The 20,576-nt window shown below is 43.2% G+C and overlaps 2 protein-coding genes across 2 annotated transcripts in view; both read right to left on the bottom strand.

Annotated features, from left to right (window-relative positions):
* The window catches only part of LOC123757940 (uncharacterized), a 444,009-nt gene that overhangs the window by 135,912 nt on the left and 287,521 nt on the right, over positions 1-20,576 (bottom strand). The gene's annotated exons all lie outside the window — the stretch shown is intronic.
* LOC138372808 (uncharacterized) lies at positions 8,829-9,890 on the bottom strand. Its single transcript, XM_069338468.1, has one exon. The coding sequence runs from the start codon at positions 9,888-9,890 to the stop codon at positions 8,829-8,831; it is 1,062 nt and encodes a 353-aa protein (XP_069194569.1).

The raw sequence follows: 20,576 nt of genomic DNA, 5'->3' as shown, positions 1-20,576 counted from the left end.
TTAAACATGTTTTATATCTGATGAAGTAGATTGTAATCTCATGAAATACTTGTATGTTTAAATATACTCTTCAGACCTATTGTCTAATGCATGATCTTCTGCCCTGTAGATATGAGTAACATTCCTATGCAATAAGTCCTAATTGAATTACTCTGAACAGGCAAAATTACATGTTAATTTTGTAAATACAGATGTTAATAGTAATCGCTCAGCCTCAATATTTTCACACATTAACGTATTTGTCTGATCATAATGAGTAAATACTCTTCCAGCTATGACTCTAATTGGGTGATAATATGACCCAATTTGGTAACGCTTTCTTATTGTGTTTTCATATGGAAATATTTAGCTACTCTATTACGGGGCAAATTGTAGTGTTGTAACACACAGAAATCACAATTGCGTGATGCATCAAATGAACAAATCCACTTCGGTTTCAACTCTTTTGACCATGTCGTAGCTCAGGCGATTAAGGCAGCGTCTGGGATGCTCTCGGACGCAGGTTCGAATCCTCGCCACGGCCCTTGTGGATTTGTTCATTTGTAGTGTTGTAGTTCCGTTAGCATGGGTAAGCTTGTCTCTTACGGAGCCATGACATGCTTCATCTCTCACTTATGTTACGAAAAAGACGGTTTAGCAATGAACCTGTTTCTTACTTGGGAGAAATGTGTCATGTCATGACACTATAATGTGTCCTTGGGGACACATTATAGTGTCTGGTCCTTGGAGACACATTATAGTGTCTGGTCCTTGGGGACACATATGACTGGTCCGTGGGGACACATATGATTGGTCCGTGGGGACACACATGACTGGTCCGTGGGGACACATTATAGTGTCTGGTCCTTGGAGACACATTATAGTGTTTGGTCCTTGGGAGACACATTATAGTGTCTGGTCCTTGGGGACACATATGACTGGTCCGTGGGGACACATTATAGTGTCTAGTCCTTGAGGACACATTATTGTGTCTGGTCCTCGGGGGACACATTATAGTGTCTGGTCCTTGGGGACACATATGACTGGTCCGTGGGGACACATTATAGTGTCTGGTCCTTGAGGACACATTATTGTGTCTGGTCCTCGGGGGACACATTATAGTGTCTGGTCCTCGGGGGACACATTATAGTGTCTGGTCCTTGGGGGACACATTATAGTGTCTGGTCCTTGGGGACACATTATAGTGTCTGGTCCTTGGGGGACACATTATAGTGTCTGGTCCTTGAGGACACATTATAGTGTCTGGTCCTTGGAGACACATGTGTCTGGTCCTTGGGGGACACATTAGTGTCTGGTCCTTGAGGACACATTATAGTGTCTGGTCCTTGAGGACACATTATAGTGTCTGGTCCTTGGAGACACATTATAGTGTCTGGTCCTTGGGGGACACATTATAGTGTCTGGTCCTTGAGGACACATGTGTCTGGTCCTTGGGGGACACATTATAGTGTCTGGTCCTTGAGGACACATGTGTCTGGTCCTTGGGGGACACATTATAGTGTCTGGTCCTTGAGGACACATTATTGTGTCTGGTCCTTGGGGGACACATTATAGTGTCTGGTCCTTGGGGGACACATTATAGTGTCTGGTCCTTGGGGACACATGTGTCTGGTCCTTGGGGGACACATTATAGTGTCTGGTCCTTGGGGACACATGTGTCTGGTCCTTGGGGGACACATTATAGTGTCTGATCCTTGGGGGACACATTATAGTGTCTGGTCCTTGGGGACACATGTGTCTGGTCCTTGGGGGACACATTATAGTGTCTGGTCCTTGGGGACACATTATAGTGTCTGGTCCTTGGGGGACACATTATAGTGTCTGGTCCTTGAGGACACATTATAGTGTCTGGTCCTTGGGGGATACATTATAGTGTCTGGTCCTTGGGGGGACACATTATAGTGTCTGGTCCTTGGGGACACATTATAGTGTCTGGTCCTTGGGGGACACATTATTGTGTCTGGTCCTTGGGGACACATTATAGTGTCTGGTCCTTGGGGACACATTATAGTGTCTGGTCCTTGGGGGACACATTATAGTGTCTGGTCCTCGGGGGACACATTATAGTGTCTGGTCCTTGGAGACACATTATAGTGTCTGGTCCTTGGGGGACACATTATAGTGTCTGGTCCTTGAGGACACATTATTGTGTCTGGTCCTTGGGGGACACATTATAGTGTCTGGTCCTTGGGGGACACATTATAGTGTCTGGTCCTTGGGGACACATGTGTCTGGTCCTTGGGGGACACATTATAGTGTCTGGTCCTTGGGGGACACATTATAGTGTCTGGTCCTCGGGGGACACATTATAGTGTCTGGTCCTTGGGGGTCACATTATAGTGTTTCGTAAACCTTTATTTGCAATTGGGGGTTCTATTCTAGTTTACTAAACTGTAAACCTTGCTACATCTGGCTTGTGATGGCTGCTCTACACCCAGGGGGTATCCCTGTAGACAATACGTCAAAAATATTCCACAAAGGTATACCTTTTGAGTAACCCTCAAGGATATGCCCAAGAGTATCCCTCAAAATATCGGTCAACGGTACACAACAAGAGTATATATCTTAAGAGTATCCTAAATCTTCCTTTCAGCATAAACTATCATGTCGTCCTTCTAAAGGTCTCCAATAAGCGATTCGATCCTTTATAGTGATTCGACTTTTGTTCCATATGCCCCCCCTTCCTTGAGATTCCTGAGTCTATTGGGCTCTATCATATGTACATCTAATAAGAGCCCAATAGGCTCAGGAATCTGCTCACCAATTGATTGACAGTTGAGAGGCAGGACCAAACTGCCGAAGCTCAACCCCCGCAAGCATAACTAGGTGAGTACATCATCGACTGGAAGGTATTGGTTCAACAAGGAAGCAAAAATCGAATCACCATAAAAGATCTAATCGTTTATTGGAGAGCTTCAGAAAGTTGAGATGATAGAGTTTATGTTGAGAGGACAATTTGCTGATGATTTGAAGATTTGCTGATGATGTGAAGATTTGTTGATGATGTGAAGATTTGCTGATGATGTGAAGATTTGTTGATGATGTGAAGATTTGTTGATGATGTGAAGATTTGCTGATGATGTGAGGATTTGTTGATGTTAATTTGTTCTCACAGACTCTAGTAAGCGAGCGACTTTTCCAATATGAACGTCACTTTTATGTGAAGATATGATAATGTATTTAGTGACGTTTTCTTAATATTTTCAGCATATTTTCTACAGAGTATATTAATACACGTTACTGTACAAACACGGAATATCTTCATGTATATACTAAGCTCAAAATATACTAATGTATAAAGAATACATAATTAAAGTAGCCCCCATCCTCCTGACATGATAGTACTTATAGTAACTATTTGGGCAAAAGTACCAATGTGTTGTGGTGGACCACCAGAAAGTGCCAATATGCTGTGATGGACCACCAGAAAGTACCAATGTGTTGTGGTGGACCACCAGAAAGTATCAATATATTGTCATGGACCACCAGAAAGTACCAATATATTGTGATGGACCACCAGAAAGTACCAATATATTGTGGTGGACCACCAGAAAGTATCAATGTGTTGTGATGGACCACCAGAAAGTACCAATATATTGTGATGGACCACCAGAAAGTACCAATATATTGTGGTGGACCACCAGAAAGTGTCAATGTGTTGTGATGGACCACCAGAAAGTGTCAATGTGTTGTGACGGACCACCAGAAAGTGTCAATGTGTTGTGGTGGACCACCAGAAAGTGTCAATGTGTTGTGGTGGACCACCAGAAAGTGTCAATGTGTTGTGACGGACCACCAGAAAGTGTCAATGTGTTGTGGTGGACCACCAGAAAGTGTCAATGTGTTGTGGTGGACCACCAGAAAGTATCAATGTGTTGTGACGGACCACCAGAAAGTGTCAATGTGTTGTGACGGACCACCAGAAAGTGTCAATGTGTTGTGACGGACCACCAGAAAGTGTCAATGTGTTGTGATGGACCACCAGAAAGTATCAATGTGTTGTGACGGACCACCAGAAAGTATCAATATATTGTGGTGGACCACCAGAAAGTGTCAATGTGTTGTGATGGACCACCAGAAAGTGTCAATGTGTTGTGACGGACCACCAGAAAGTATCAATATATTGTGGTGGACCACCAGAAAGTGTCAATGTGTTGTGACGGACCACCAGAAAGTGTCAATGTGTTGTGGTGGACCACCAGAAAGTGTCAATGTGTTGTGACGGACCACCAGAAAGTGTCAATGTGTTGTGGTGGACCACCAGAAAGTGTCAATGTCTTGTGGTGGACCACCAGAAAGTGTCAATGTGTTGTGACGGACCACCAGAAAGTATCAATATATTGTGGTGGACCACCAGAAAGTGTCAATGTGTTGTGACGGACCACCAGAAAGTGTCAATGTGTTGTGGTGGACCACCAGAAAGTGTCAATGTGTTGTGGTGGACCACCAGAAAGTGTCAATGTGTTGTGACGGACCACCAGAAAGTGTCAATGTGTTGTGGTGGACCACCAGAAAGTGTCAATGTGTTGTGGTGGACCACCAGAAAGTGTCAATGTGTTGTGACGGACCACCAGAAAGTGTCAATGTGTTGTGACGGACCACCAGAAAGTATCAATGTGTTGTGACGGACCACCAGAAAGTATCAATGTGTTGTGGTGGACCACCAGAAAGTATCAATGTGTTGTGATGGACCACCAGAAAGTGTCAATGTGTTGTGACGGACCACCAGAAAGTGTCAATGTGTTGTGGTGGACCACCAGAAAGTGTCAATGTGTTGTGACGGACCACCAGAAAGTATCAATATATTGTGGTGGACCACCAGAAAGTGTCAATGTGTTGTGACGGACCACCAGAAAGTGTCAATGTGTTGTGGTGGACCACCAGAAAGTGTCAATGTGTTGTGGTGGACCACCAGAAAGTGTCAATGTGTTGTGGTGGACCACCAGAAAGTGTCAATGTGTTGTGACGGACCACCAGAAAGTGTCAATGTGTTGTGACGGACCACCAGAAAGTATCAATGTGTTGTGGTGGACCACCAGAAAGTATCAATGTATTGTGGTGGACCACCAGAAAGTATCAATGTGTTGTGGTGGACCACCAGAAAGTATCAATGTGTTGTGACGGACCACCAGAAAGTGTCAATGTGTTGTGATGGACCACCAGAAAGTGTCAATGTGTTGTGATGGACCACCAGAAAGTGTCAATGTGTTGTGGTGGACCACCAGAAAGTATCAATGTGTTGTGACGGACCACCAGAAAGTGTCAATGTGTTGTGATGGACCACCAGAAAGTGTCAATGTGTTGTGACGGACCACCAGAAAGTGTCAATGTGTTGTGGTGGACCACCAGAAAGTGTCAATGTGTTGTGGTGGACCACCAGAAAGTATCAATATGTTGTGGTGGACAACCAGAAAGTATCAATGTGTTGTGATGGACCACCAGAAAGTATCAATATGTTGTGGTGGACCACCAGAAAGTATCAATGTGTTGTGGTGGACCACCAGAAAGTATCAATATGTTGTGGTGGACCACCAGAAAGTATCAATGTGTTGTGGTGGACCACCAGAAAGTATCAATGTGTTGTGACGGACCACCAGAAAGTATCAATGTGTTGTGGTGGACCACCAGAAAGTATCAATATGTTGTGGTGGACCACCAGAAAGTATCAATGTGTTGTGGTGGACCACCAGAAAGTATCAATGTGTTGTGACGGACCACCAGAAAGTATCAATGTGTTGTGGTGGACCACCAGAAAGTATCAATGTGTTGTGATGGACCACCAGAAAGTGTCAATGTGTTGTGACGGACCACCAGAAAGTGTCAATGTGTTGTGACGGACCACCAGAAAGTATCAATGTGTTGTGGTGGACCACCAGAAAGTATCAATGTGTTGTGGTGGACCACCAGAAAGTATCAATGTGTTGTGACGGACCACCAGAAAGTGTCAATGTGTTGTGATGGACCACCAGAAAGTGTCAATGTGTTGTGATGGACCACCAGAAAGTGTCAATGTGTTGTGGTGGACCACCAGAAAGTATCAATGTGTTGTGACGGACCACCAGAAAGTGTCAATGTGTTGTGATGGACCACCAGAAAGTGTCAATGTGTTGTGACGGACCACCAGAAAGTGTCAATGTGTTGTGGTGGACCACCAGAAAGTGTCAATGTGTTGTGGTGGACCACCAGAAAGTATCAATATGTTGTGGTGGACCACCAGAAAGTATCAATGTGTTGTGATGGACCACCAGAAAGTATCAATATGTTGTGGTGGACCACCAGAAAGTATCAATGTGTTGTGGTGGACCACCAGAAAGTATCAATATGTTGTGGTGGACCACCAGAAAGTATCAATGTGTTGTGGTGGACCACCAGAAAGTATCAATGTGTTGTGGTGGACCACCAGAAAGTATCAATATGTTGTGGTGGACCACCAGAAAGTATCAATGTGTTGTGGTGGACCACCAGAAAGTATCAATGTGTTGTGGTGGACCACCAGAAAGTGTCAATATGTTGTGGTGGACCACCAGAAAGTGTCAATGTGTTGTGATGGACCACCAGAAAGTATCAATGTGTTGTGGTGGACCACCAGAAAGTGTCAATGTGTTGTGGTGGACCACCAGAAAGTATCAATATGTTGTGACGGACCACCAGAAAGTGTCAATGTGTTGTGGTGGACCACCAGAAAGTGTCAATGTGTTGTGGTGGACCACCAGAAAGTATCAATATATTGTGGTGGACCACCAGAAAGTGTCAATGTGTTGTGACGGACCACCAGAAACTTGAATTTTCTGTAAGTGAATTTGGACAAACCAGAAACTTTACCTACAATACAAATATTAGACTTAACCTAACCTAACCTAACCTAACCTAACCTAACCTAACCTAACCTTTTCTAGCAATCTTAGGCAAATACACTTTATCCTAGGCCGAATATAGTACATATATAAGCAATACTAGGACTGGTTTTCAGCGCAAAAGTACAAAAAGTGACTTGCTGGTGGCCCATCACTACTTACTGGTACTGTCGAAAAAACGTACTATAGTACGTTTGTTCGACAGGTAGAACTTTGGTACCAGAACGGTACTTTGGTTCGAAAAGGTAGTACTATAAGTACTATAAGTACTATAAGTACTACCATTTCAGGGTCGACTTAAAGACATAATAACACATATATAAGATAATCTTTCACAGAAAACCAAAATCTAAACAACAGAAATATATTAACCGCAGGAAAATTGAGATTATATGTATATCTGTAAACATAATTATAATTCACAAAATCCCAAACACTAAAAAGGTAAACACAAAACAGCTGGGAGAGTAGTAATGATTTCTAAGCCAATCACGGAACGAGTCTGGGTTCATTCTAAAAAGAGAATCCTTCGCTAATGCCAAGATTAGTGATATAATCCATGGATTATATCTACAGCATTGAGAACTTGATTATATCAAGAAATATTCTATAATCCCTCGCTCGAGCTCAGCTAAATAAGTTTTTTTGGGGGGAAACTCAAGTTTATTCTATAATTAAAGTTGTCGGGGAGGCGCCTATATATCTATAAACTGAAATGTCTGTCTGTCTGTCCGAGGTTGGAAGACAAACGCATTGGGCTAGTTTCACCCATTTTTTTTCCCCCCCAGTAATTCCTACTGGGTATGTGCCCAACATGAGCACATCAGCATTTGTGGCAAAGAAAACGATGCGAAGTGACACTGCGAATATCACCCCCGCACATTTCACAATTACTCTATGATTCAATTGTATATATATATATATATATATATATATATATATATATATATATATATATATATATATAAATATATATATATTTATATATATATATATATATATATATATATATATATATATATATATATATATATATATATATATATATATATATATCCACCCCTAGCTTATAATCTCGACCATAAGAACAAATCATGAAGTTAATTGGAACGTATTTGATAAATAATTATAGGAAAATCGCTTCATTAGTTTTTATTCTAATAGTGAGAGAAGCGACATGAGCAGCAGGTCTCGGCCGGGAACACTGTTGATGGTTCCACGTTGGTCAAAGTTACATTGATATTCATGCTGCATGTTTCTGTTGTTCCTGTTTTAGTACCATGTTTGTGTGTGTGTGTGAATACTCACCTAGTTGTGCTTGTGGGGGTTGAGGTCTGGCTCTTTGGTCTCGCCTCTCAACCGTCAATCAACTGGTGTACAGGTTTCTGAGCCTATGGGGGCTCTGTCGTATCCACATTTGAAACTGTGAATAGTCTGTCTCCACCACATCACTTCCTACTGCATTCCATTTGTTAACTATATATATATATATATATATATATATATATATATATATATATAGTATATATATATATACATATATATATATATATATATATATATATATATATATGTATATATATATACATATATATATATATATATATATATATATATATATATATATATATATATATATATATCAATGAGAAAATTTCACCGCCACCTTACAGCCCCAGCGGATGTTCTCATAGTTACGTTAGAGTTTATATAGACATGAAAAGCATACTATAAAAGCTGTGGCGAGAGTGCGCCTACACTAATTCTTTCCTCTAACCCACCTACTGAACACTATCACGTTGGAGGAGAACATTCTTACATTCTTGGAGGAGAACATTCTTACACCTTCCCTCCCATCGTGGAAGAACAGAGGAAGCCTTCGGGAGAGAACTGGACAAATTTCTCCAAGAGTTATCCGATCAGTCAGGCTGTGATGGCTCTGTGGACTGCAGAGCTACAAAGACAAATAGCCTCTCAGACCAGACAATCACCAGGGAAGGCTGACCACAGGCAAGGAGTAGAACTCTCGAAATCACCACCAGGTAAACCACAGGTAATACCTTCCTTGAGGATGAGTGTAGCGTGTACAATCATTCTTTTTGGTAACGCTATAAGGGTCAGAACGTGATAATCCAATCCTATAAAACAACGATTCCGAACCAGGGACGTCCAGGGGTGGGAATCTGGGAGGTTTTCGAGGCTTCGATCCCATTGTACAACAACAATGCATTTATAATAGATACGCAACGTTCTTGTCATGTCAACGTGCATTTCAGTCATGTCAACGTACATTTCAGTCATGTCAACGTGCATTTCAGTCATGTCAACGTGCATTTCAGTCATGTCAACGTACATTTCAGTCATGTCAACGTGCATTTCAGTCATGTCAACTTTCATTTCAGTCATGTCAACGTACATTTCAGTCATGTCAACGTGCATTTCAGTCCTGTCAACGTTCATTTCAATCATGTCAACGTGCATTTCAGTCATGTCAACGTGCATTTCAGTCATGTCAACGTGCATTTCAATCATGTCAACGTTCATTTCAGTCATGTCAACGTACATTTCAGTCATGTCAACGTGCATTTCAGTCATGTCAACGTTCATTTCAGTCATGTCAACGTTCATTTCAGTCATGTCAACGTGCATTTCAGTCATGTCAACGTGCATTTCAGTCATATCAACGTGCATTTCAGTCATGTCAACGTGCATTTCAGTCATGTCAACGTGCATTTCAGTCATGTCAACGTTCATTTCAGTCATGTCAACGTGCATTTCAGTCATGTCAACGTGCATTTCAGTCATGTCAACGTGCATTTCAGTCATGTCAACGTGCATTTCAGTCATGTCAACGTACATTTCAGTCATGTCAACGTGCATTTCAGTCATGTCAACGTGCATTTCATTCATGTCAACGTGCATTTCAGTCATGTCAACGTGCATTTCAGTCATGTCAACGTGCATTTCAGTCATGTCAACGTGCATTTCAGTCATGTCAACGTGCATTTCAGTCATGTCAACGTGCATTTCAGTCATGTCAACGTGCATTTCAATGCCTTTTTTTAACCAAACCACAAATTATTTTATCATATACAGAGAAACACTTCATTAACAATTATGTTGCTTATTTGAAAAATATTCGTGTTGTTTTCTGTTCGCGAAGCCACGGTCGAAAAAGCTGCTCTAGAATTATGTCCTGAATTCCTTTAAGACCGCACTGCACTATCCCTTCAGGTTTGATTCTTTGGGTTAACAAGCCTAGCCCAAAGTTTAGATGAATATTGAGTGTTTGTGTGTGTTTGGTGCGGATGACCTCCTTGTTACGGAGCCAAATAAATAATTTACTGCCAACGATCCTTTTGACTCATTAGTGTTTTCAGTTTTAAACTTATTATGGAGTTGTATTTTCTTTCAGTGTAGCAGCCTGTACAAGTCGTAGTTCAGGATAGGGAGGGGGGATAGCGCTTTGGAGATAAGGATAGGAAGGGATAGGGCGTTGATTTCAGGATATCAAGAAACACGCAGGGAAGGGGCTTTGGGTTCAGGACAGTAGAGGATAGGGAAGTAGAGAGGGTTTGAGTTGAGGATGGCGAAGATAGGTCACGTATGATGTGATGTCTATCTATAGCTTTACGCTCATGTATTGTGATGGCTGCTTACAGCTTGTGAAGGAGTAATTAACCAGATCTCAGATAAAATGGTCCGCATGAACACAATGGAGCGAAGTGCAACACTACTTGGAACAAGGCCGGAATTAGGAAAGTTTTGTAGGGATTTTTCAGCAAAATATGAGGTAGTACTGAGCAGCTGCGACCCAGCGCCAGCAGGTAGAGGAGAGATAAGAGGAAGAGCAGCAGCACCAGGTGCCCATTAGAGGTAGAGGAGAGGCAAGGGAAGCAGCAGGTGCCAACTGGAAGTAGAAGAGAGGCACAAGAGCAGCCGCTGCAGCTACTGAGCAAAGGCATGAGGCGCCATAATAGGGAAGGAGATAATGGGGACGGTGATTGCGTAATGGGGCCGTAACTTGGCTCAGCACAATCATAAGTAGTATTGTGTGAGCACTGCCTGGAGGGGGGGCAGGATAGGCAGGGATAGGGGGCACGGATAGGAACAGCCAGGGAGAGGAAGAGTGTCGACGGGTTCACGGTGTCTTGGGTGAGGGGAGCTGGACGCTGGCTGACCCCTCACTTCAGCCACGTCTGAGGGCACCCGGCCAGAGAGCCAATACAGTATCAGAAGACAGCTGGTCGGTTGTCATTGTCGTGACGACAGGAGGAAGACAGACGGAGAGACAGAGAGCCAATATGAAAGACGGAGACAGAGAGGCAGGGTGATAAGCGGAGACAGAGAGGCAGGGTGATAAGCGGAGACAGAAAGGGGTAGACAAGAAGCGGGAGAGAAAGACAGAGATAGCTAGGGAGAAAATCAGAGACTGATAGAGAGAGATAGACAGAGTGAGGAGGATAGATAGAAAGAGACAATCAGAGAGAAAGAGAAATCGATGGAGACAAACACAGCGAGGGTAAAAGACAAAGAGAGAGAGAGAGACAGAGACAGAGAGAGAGAGACAGAGAGAGAGAGAGAGAGAGAGAGAGAGAGAGAGAGAGAGAGAGAGAGAGAGAGAGAGAGAGAGAGAGAGAGAGAGAGAGGGAGAGAGAGAGAGAGAGACATGGAGATAGAGAGAGAGAGAGAGAGAGAGAGAGAGAGAGAGAGAGAGAGAGAGAGAGAGAGAGAGAGAGAGACATGGAGATAGAGAGAGAGAGAGAGAGAGAGAGAGAGAGAGAGAGAGAGAGAGAGAGAGAGAGAGAGGGAGAGAGAGAGAGAGAGAGACATGGAGATAGAGAGAGAGAGAGAGAGAGAGAGAGAGAGAGAGAGAGAGAGAGAGAGAGAGAGAGAGAGAGAGGGAGAGAGAGAGAGAGAGACATGGAGATAGAGAGAGAGAGAGAGAGAGAGACATGGAGATAGAGAGAGAGAGAGAGAGAGAGAGAGAGAGAGAGAGAGAGAGAGAGAGAGAGAGAGAGAGAGAGAGAGAGAGAGAGAGAGAGAGAGAGCGGGAGTGAGAGACAGACTCAGCAAGTCAATCTCGGTGACAAAGAAAAACGTAAAACAGGTTAATAAATAACGAAGGAAACCTTCATAATTCAAGGCTTCATTAGTGTTGTCTTGAAGGCTTCTTTCACCAATGTGCACTTTACTTAGTGATTACAGAACTACTGTCACTAAAGTTTTCATTATAGTTATCGCACCTCAGTAATCAATACGGTAAAGTACACAACAGTCAATGACTGTACCTTTGTAATCACTAGACAAATTACACAAGTCAGTGACTATACCTTTGTAACCCCCTAACTCAAACTCATATTATGTCATGAATTCCTGAAATTATAATAACATTGACTTATATTAAAGCACCCAGCATTGGTACAGCTCATAATTTATATTATTTTCAGTAGTGAGAATGCCAGGTAATTTAGGAGTTTTACAACGACATAATACTTTAATTCCTTCATTAATAGTAATAATTCTATAATATCAAAATAATTTCACGTATTGTTTTCAGCAGAGCAAATACTGATTAATTATTTTAAATAACAAGGTAAGGATGCAACCAGTGGGAACTCTCTCGACCAGTTTGACCCTTGACCTTTGTGACTCTGGCTTCACACAACACTCTGGGCCTTCATGACCTGCGACCTTCCTCCGTGACACCTGACTCCACAACACTGACCCAGGATCAGTGTGATCTTTCGCCGTCTTTTGTGAAATTCCACAAAATATTCGATCAGTATGACCTTTGACCATTGTTCCTGTCCATAGTTCCACAGAACAGTCAACTAGCCTGACCCCTGACCACCACTAGTGACCTCTGGCTTCACAGAACAGTCAACTAGCCTCACCTTTGACCACCACTGGCTCCACTGAATAGTCAACTAGCCTGAGCCTTGACCACCACTGGCTCCACTGAATAGTCAACTAGCCTGACCCTTGACCACCACTAGTGACCTCTGGCTCCACAGAACAGTCAACTAGCCTGACCCTTGACCACCACTAGTGACCTCTGGCTTCACAAAATAGTCAACTAGCCTGACCCCTGACCACCACTCGTGACCTCTGGCTTCACAGAACAGTCAACTAGCCTGACCCCTGACCACCACTCGTGACCTCTGACTCCACAGAACAGTCAACTAGCCTGACCCTTGACCACCACTCGTGACCTCTGACTCCACAGAACAGTCAACTAGCCTGACCCTTGACCACCACTAGTGACCTCTGACTCCACAGAACAGTCAACTAGCCTGACCCTTGACCACCACTAGTGACCTCTGGCTTCACAAAATAGTCAACTAGCCTGACCCCTGACCACCACTCGTGACCTCTGGCTTCACAGAACAGTCAACTAGCCTGACCCCTGACCACCACTCGTGACCTCTGACTCCACATAACAGTCAACTAGCCTGACCCTTGACCACCACTAGTGACCTCTGACTCCACAGAACAGTCAACTAGCCTGACCCTTGACCACCACTAGTGACCTCTGGCTTCACAAAATAGTCAACTAGCCTGACCCCTGACCACCACTCGTGACCTCTGGCTTCATAGAACAGTCAACTAGCCTGACCCCTGACCACCACTCGTGACCTCTGACTCCACAGAACAGTCAACTAGCCTGACCCTTGACCACCACTAGTGACCTCTGGCTCCACAGAACAGTCAACTAGCCTGACCCTTGACCACCACTAGTGACCTCTGGCTTCACAGAACAGTCAACTAGCCTGACCCTTGACCACCTTTTGTGAACTCTGACTCCGCAGAACAGTCAACTAGCCTGACCCTTGACCACCACTAGTGACCTCTGGCTCCACAGAACAGTCAACTAGCCTGACCCTTGACCTCCTCTGGCTCCACTCAACAAAACACTCAATTAGAGGGCCTCATCATTTCATATTTCCTTGTAAGAAGGAAAAGCGTCACGGGGGAAATATTGAAGTTAAGGGAGAGAGGAGTGAAGGACGCTACTTGGGGCCAAGTTAATATATTTTCCAGTGATGGAGTGAAAGGATGGTCCGACAGGTAAGAGAAAGTTGCAAGGAAAAGCTATTAATGCTCGGTGAAAAGTTTTCAAGTGCCTAAAGTCTTATAAACCCTTGATGATTTCAGAAGGTCTCATCCGTTTCCTTTTTCTTAATATTTAGTAAGTCTGACGTACTTACTTATTGCTGTTGAGAAAACTGAGCTATTTCTTGCTTGTGGTTTAATGTCTGATCTCTTTAATCCATGCTGTTTAGTAAGTCTAATTTCTGTCTTTCTAGCTTTTATATCAGTCTAATCAGTTTTTTAATGAGGCTAACCCACTAGTTTCTAACCCACTGAAACTCGTCCCACCAATCGGTTAACAACCATGGGACCCAATTACTGCTGCGTGAACAGCGGGGTGTGAACAGTTAACGACTCGTAACATAACTTAACGACTAACGACTCAGGAGCTAATCGGCCGAGCGGACAGCACACTGGACTTGTGATCCTGTGGTCTCAGGTTCAATCCTGGGCGCCGGAGAGAAACAATGGGCAGAGTTTCTTTCACCCTATGCCCCTGTTACCTAGCAGTAAAATAGGTACCTGGGTGTTAGTCAGCTGTAACGGGCTGCTTCCTGGGGGTGGAGGCCTGGTCGAGGACCGGGCCGCGGGGACACTGAAGCCCCGAAATCATCTCAAGATAACCTCAAGATAACCTCATGGCTCCAAGTCAATCCTCCCTAACACGCTCTCCATCCCAGACAAGCCTCACCTTCAAGTCTCACCTTCACTCACCTTCATCTCAAGACACATTTCAGACACACGAGGCGGCTTGTAAGTCTTGGGTTACTATATCTTTAACCACAATATAATTCGTAGACGAAACATTATCATCAAATATTTCTTTTTTATCATCGCTGATGTCGAGAAATGAAAAGTTAAACTATTTTATAATCCCATAAAACAAGTCAAAACAATGTTATATAATCCTAAAACATGAGACGCATTCATGGTTATTATGGTCTATCAACCTCTAGAGGGTTATTAAGGCCTATCAACCTCTGGAGGGTCATTATGGTCTGTCAACCTCTGGAGGGTTATTAAGGCCCTTCAACCTCTGGAGGGTTATTATGGCCTGTCAACCTCTGGAGGGTTATTAAGGCCCTTCAACCTCTGGAGGGTTATTAAGGCCTATCAATCTCAGGAGGCTTATTAAGGGTAATCAACCTTATGAGGGTTATTAAGATGTATCACTCTCATAAGGCATATTAAGCACATCACCATTGATTACTGACCACTCAGCAAGTATACTTTAGTCCTCAGCATAATTAAAGAATACAATTTTGCTTGTAAATATCTCAAGCATTATAGCTCAAGTTGTCACACGTAGCCAGCCTGAGAGACTGTGAGACTGTGAAACTGAGAGACTGAAACTGAGAGAGACTGAGAGATAGAGAGACAGAGAGACTAAGAGCGACTGAGAGACTGAGAGCCTGAGAGACTGAGACTGAGTGACTGAGAGACAGAGAGACTGAAACTGAGAGAGACTGAGAGACAGACTGAAACTGAGAGAGACTGAGAGACAGAGAGACTGAAACTGAAAGAGACTGAGAGCCTGAGAGACTGAGAGCCTGAGACTGAGAGACTGAGAGACTGAGAGACAGAGAGACTGAAAGAGCCTGAGAGAGACTGAGAGACTGAGCCTGAGAGACTGAGAGAGACTGAGAGACAGGAACCCAAACAAGGAAGGATCGAAGAGCGAGGCATCTCATTAAGTCAACTTTACTGGAGCGAGACGCCACCCGGCCAATACCTTGGGTACAAATGGTGCGGATTAAGTGTTGGAGGGAAGCGGGGTAGTGGTGGAGAGAAGCGGGGTAGTGGTGGAGGGAGGCAGGATAGTGGTGGAGGGAGGCAGGATAGTGGTGGAGGGAGGCAGGATAGTGGTGGAGGGAGGCAAGGTAGTGGTGGAGGGGGGCAGGGTAGTGATGGAGGGAGGCAGGGTAGTGGTGGAGGGAGGCGGGGTAGTGGTGGAGGGAGGCAGGGTAGTGGTGGAGGGAGGCAGGGTAGTGGTGGAGGGAGGCGGGGTAGTGGTGGAGGGAGGCGGGGTAGTGGTGGAGGGACGCAGGGTAGTGGTGGAGGGAGGCAGGGTAGTGGTGGAGGGGGGCAGGGTAGTGGTGGAGAGAGAGGGGGGAGGGGGGGGGGCACCACCCCAGCAGGCGTTGATTGAAGGGCCCAATTTCTGTCCTCAGCCACAAGCACTCAGCAGCCTCGGCTCCCAGAGGCAGGTCTTGGGCGAAATAGGAATTGTTGTCTTTTTGGTTAAATAAAATAAAATTTTATATATTTTTAGTCTTTGCTGGTAACTTTTTCTGCATAGCTAAAATTTTAGTCTTTTTAATATTGCTGTTCTTGAGGAGAAAATGTAATATATCTGATATATGTATATATATATATATATATATATATATATATATATATATATATATATATATATATATATATATATATATATATATATATATATACATACATGGCAGACCCAGCACTCAAACCAGCCATGCCGAAAGCCAAGAAACAATCCAGTTGGGACAGCCCCATTGTAGACAAAGAAGCCAGAGCTTTGCTGGAGGCAGCAACAACCCACCCCCAGTGATCGTGCACGCCTCACAGCTGTGCAGGCTCCCCATGCAGGGGACTTCCTTTTGGCAGTCCCTACGTCTGCGACAGGCACACGTCTTGATCCGCAGGAGCTCCGTATTGCAGTCGCTCTCCGTCTTGCTGCCCCTATCCACACTGTTCATAGGTGTATTTGCGGCGAGGCAGATGCTGACGAATATGGATTGCATGGCCTGCACTGTGGAAAATCTGGTGGTTGGCACACTAGACACGACGAAGTCAATGACATCATTAAAAGAAGCCTTGCCTCTGCTCAGTGTCCAGCGGAGAGAGAGCCCCGCAATCTACTGAACCGTGACTCTGTTAGCTTTGCCGGCCGACCAGACGGAATCACACTGCGACCGTGGAAGGGTGGCAGACAGTTGGCATGGGACTATACTTGTGTATCCACCCTGGCAACCACATACATCAACCTCTCTGCCGGCACAGCAGGAGCCGCGGCGACACGCAGAGAAAGACACAAGTCAGCCAAGTACAGGCAATTAGATCATCGGTACAACTTTGTTCCAATAGGGTCTGAGACCCTAGGCCCATGGGGAGAGAGTGCAAGAAGGTTTCTTAAGGATCTTGGTTCCAAGCTCATTGACACCACAAGAGACCCTAGAACAGCAAGTTTTCTCTTTCAGCGCCTCAGTGTCGCGATCCAGAGGGGGAATGCTCGCTGCATCCTCGGTTCATGCCCGGCGTCGGAGGAGTTCGAGGAAATCTACAGCCTCTAGGAAGCGAACTTTTTTTTGTGCTCTTAATGTTAATTTTTTGTATAAAATCAGATATGTAACTGTATAACCTTGCATAATAAAGTGTACACTATAAAAAAAAGGGGGGTGGTAGGAGAAGCGAACACTCTTACGTATTCAGAGTTAAATGGCAAGTTTTTCCCTGAATGCTCTGTGTTCCCTTCTCTGAGGCTGTGGGTCCCTATAATTGCACCAGTGGTGGTACCCCCCTATATATATATGTATATATATATATATATATATATATATATATATATATATATATATATATATATATATATATACATATATATATATATATATATATATATATATATATATACATATATATATATGCGAACAAGCCTGAATGGTCCCCAGGCATATATGCAACTGAAAACTCCACACCCCAGAAGTGACTTGAACCCATACTGCCCGGAGCACTTTGCAACTGGTGTACAGGAGACCTTAACCACTCGACCATTAGTGACCATACAAAAGATAACGGTAACCGAGGCTATTTGTTCATCATTCCGACGGCATTTTGATGGTAATCTTGGGCATAGTTATTTTATCAAATCACCTCCTTTTTGTGGGGCCACGTGAGCAACACAAAGGCTGGCTAACATCAGAACAGCCTTCAGGAACCTGTGTAAGGAATCTTTCAGAATCTTGTATACCACATATGTAAGACCAATCCTGGAGTATGCAGCCCCAGCCCCCAGCATGGAGCCCGTACCTTGTCAATCACAAGACGAAGCTGGAAAAAGTTCAGAGGTATGCTACTAGACTAGTCCCAGAACTAAGAGGCATGAGTTACGAGGAAAGGCTGTGGGAAATGCACCTTACGACACTGAAAGACAGAAGAGTAAGGGGAGACATGATCACTACCTATATTTATATATATATATATATATATATATATATATATATATATATATATATATATATATATATATATATATATATATATATATATATATATATATATATATATATAGGGAAGGGAGTACCACCTCTAGCTGGAAGAAGGGGGACCCATAGCCTCGGAGGAAACCACGCATAACGCATTAGAGGGAATGTTTAGATCCCCTCCAATACAGTTTCTGTGTGCTTTTCTCCTACCACCCCCTTCCTTGAATATTTTTTGTGCTTTATATATATATATATATATATATATATATATATATATATATATATATATATATATATATATATATATATATATATATATATATATATGTCGTACCTAGTAGCCAGAACGCACTTCTCAGCCTACTATGCAAGGCCCAATTTGCCTAATAAGCCAAGTTTTCATGAATTAATTGTTTTTCGACTACCTAACCTACCTAACCTAACCTAACTTTTTTCGGCCACCTAACCTAACCTAACCTATAAAGATAGGTTAGGTTAGGTTAGGTAGGGTTGGTTAGGTTCGGTCATATAAATACGTTAATTTTAACTCCAATAAAAAAAATTGACCTCATACATAATGAAATGGGTAGCTTTATCATTTCATGAGAAAAAAATTAGAGAAAATATATTAATTCAGGAAAACTTGGCTTATTAGGCAAATCGGGCCTTGCATAGTAGGCTGAGAAGTGAGTTCTGGCTACTAGGTACGACATATATATATATATATATATATATATATATATATATATATATATATATATATATATATATATATATATATATATAATCAACATAAACAACATATGTCATACCTAACCTAACCTAACCTAACCTATCTTTATAGGTTAGGTTAGGTTAGGTTAAGATAGGCTAGGTTAGGTTAAGATAGGTTAGGTTAGTTAGGTTAGGTTAAGATAGGTTAGGTTAGTTAGGTTAGGTTAAGATAGGTTAGGTTAGTTAGGTTAGGTTAAGATAGGTTAGGTTAGTTAGGTTAGGTTAAGATAGGTTAGGTTAGCTTAGGTTAGGTTAGATTAATTAGGGTTATCTTGAGGATATATTGAGATGATTTCGGGGCTTAGCATCCCCACGGCCCGGTCCTCGACCAGGCCTCCTTTTTGTTACACATCCCCAGGAAGCAGCCCGTAGCAGCTGTTTAACTCCCAGGTACCTATTTACTGCTAGGTAACAGGGGCATCAGGATGAAAGAAACTCTGCCCATTTGTTTCCGCCTCCACCGGGGAGCGAATGTGTATACTACTGTATGCCTCATATAGTAGTTGCAGTATACTACTCTGTAATTATTCGGCAGGAGAAGTCCAAGGAGAAATTTCCTTGGACTTTCCTTGGAAATTTCTCCTCTCCAAGGAGAAATATATACCCTTGGAGAAGTCCAAGGGTATATATTTCACCATATACCCTAGAGGTCTAGAGCAGCACTAGAGCCTACCATATGCAGGCGATGAGTCACAATAACGTGGCTGATGTATGTTGACCAGACCACACACTAGAAGGTGAAGGGACGACGACGTTTCGGTCCGTCCTGGACCATTCTCAAGTCCATTCTCTCTGGACCAACTCTAGTCAACAAAAAAAAAGAGCCTACCATGTCGCCACTGAAGCCTAACCCACCAGTTTCAGTTAGGCTGGACCTTGTTATAACTAATCATTGTAGATTAATCATTACTAACAAATTTGAGCCAATCGATTAATTTCGATTAGGCGATTGAATAACCCCCGTGATATGACGGGACGTTCTTAACAGGACCACTGCTGAATTGTGGGACCATACATCACTGTACATCAACTGACCATAATGACACATGACACATGACCCCAAGACCATAATGACACATGACCCCAAAAGACCAGAATGATACATGACCCCAAGAGACTATAATGACACATGACCCCATGACTCCAGTTGACCTTAATGACACATGACCCCATGACTCCAGTTGACCTTAATGACACATGACCCCAAGAGACCAGAATGACACATGACCCCAAGAGACCAGAATGACACATGACCCCACGAGACCTTAATGACACATGACCCCACGAGACCTTAATGACACATGACCCCACATGAAAATAAATACATTGCATACATAATCTCCCACTCTGCCACACCGTAAAAAATGCAACTGTTGTATCTACACAGAAACGTGCGAACCCAATCAACCGTCCTAAGCTATCGAGGCAAAACGTCCATATTACGATGCTTTAATGTTTACTAATACGTCGTATTTTTAACGGATTAGTCGAATCCGCTAGAAATACAACTGGGAGAACCGGAGATTTAGAATAGATAATACAAGTGTCACAAAGCAGCTGATGCTGAATGTTTTAATTGTATAATTTTAAGGGCTGTTGCCATGGTAACCTCTCTCCTGTTTAC

The sequence above is a fragment of the Procambarus clarkii genome, chromosome 40 (assembly GCF_040958095.1).
Source record: "Procambarus clarkii isolate CNS0578487 chromosome 40, FALCON_Pclarkii_2.0, whole genome shotgun sequence".
Classification (NCBI taxonomy): Eukaryota; Metazoa; Arthropoda; class Malacostraca; order Decapoda; family Cambaridae; genus Procambarus; species Procambarus clarkii.
Note: the sequence above shows the minus strand (reverse complement) of the source record. Positions and strands in the feature narration are given on the sequence as shown.

What these genes read in the sequence shown, in the direction of transcription:
- LOC138372808 (XM_069338468.1), bottom strand. Translation starts at nt 9,890, where the DNA reads ATGACTGAAATGCACGTTGACATGACTGAAATGCACGTTGACATGACT.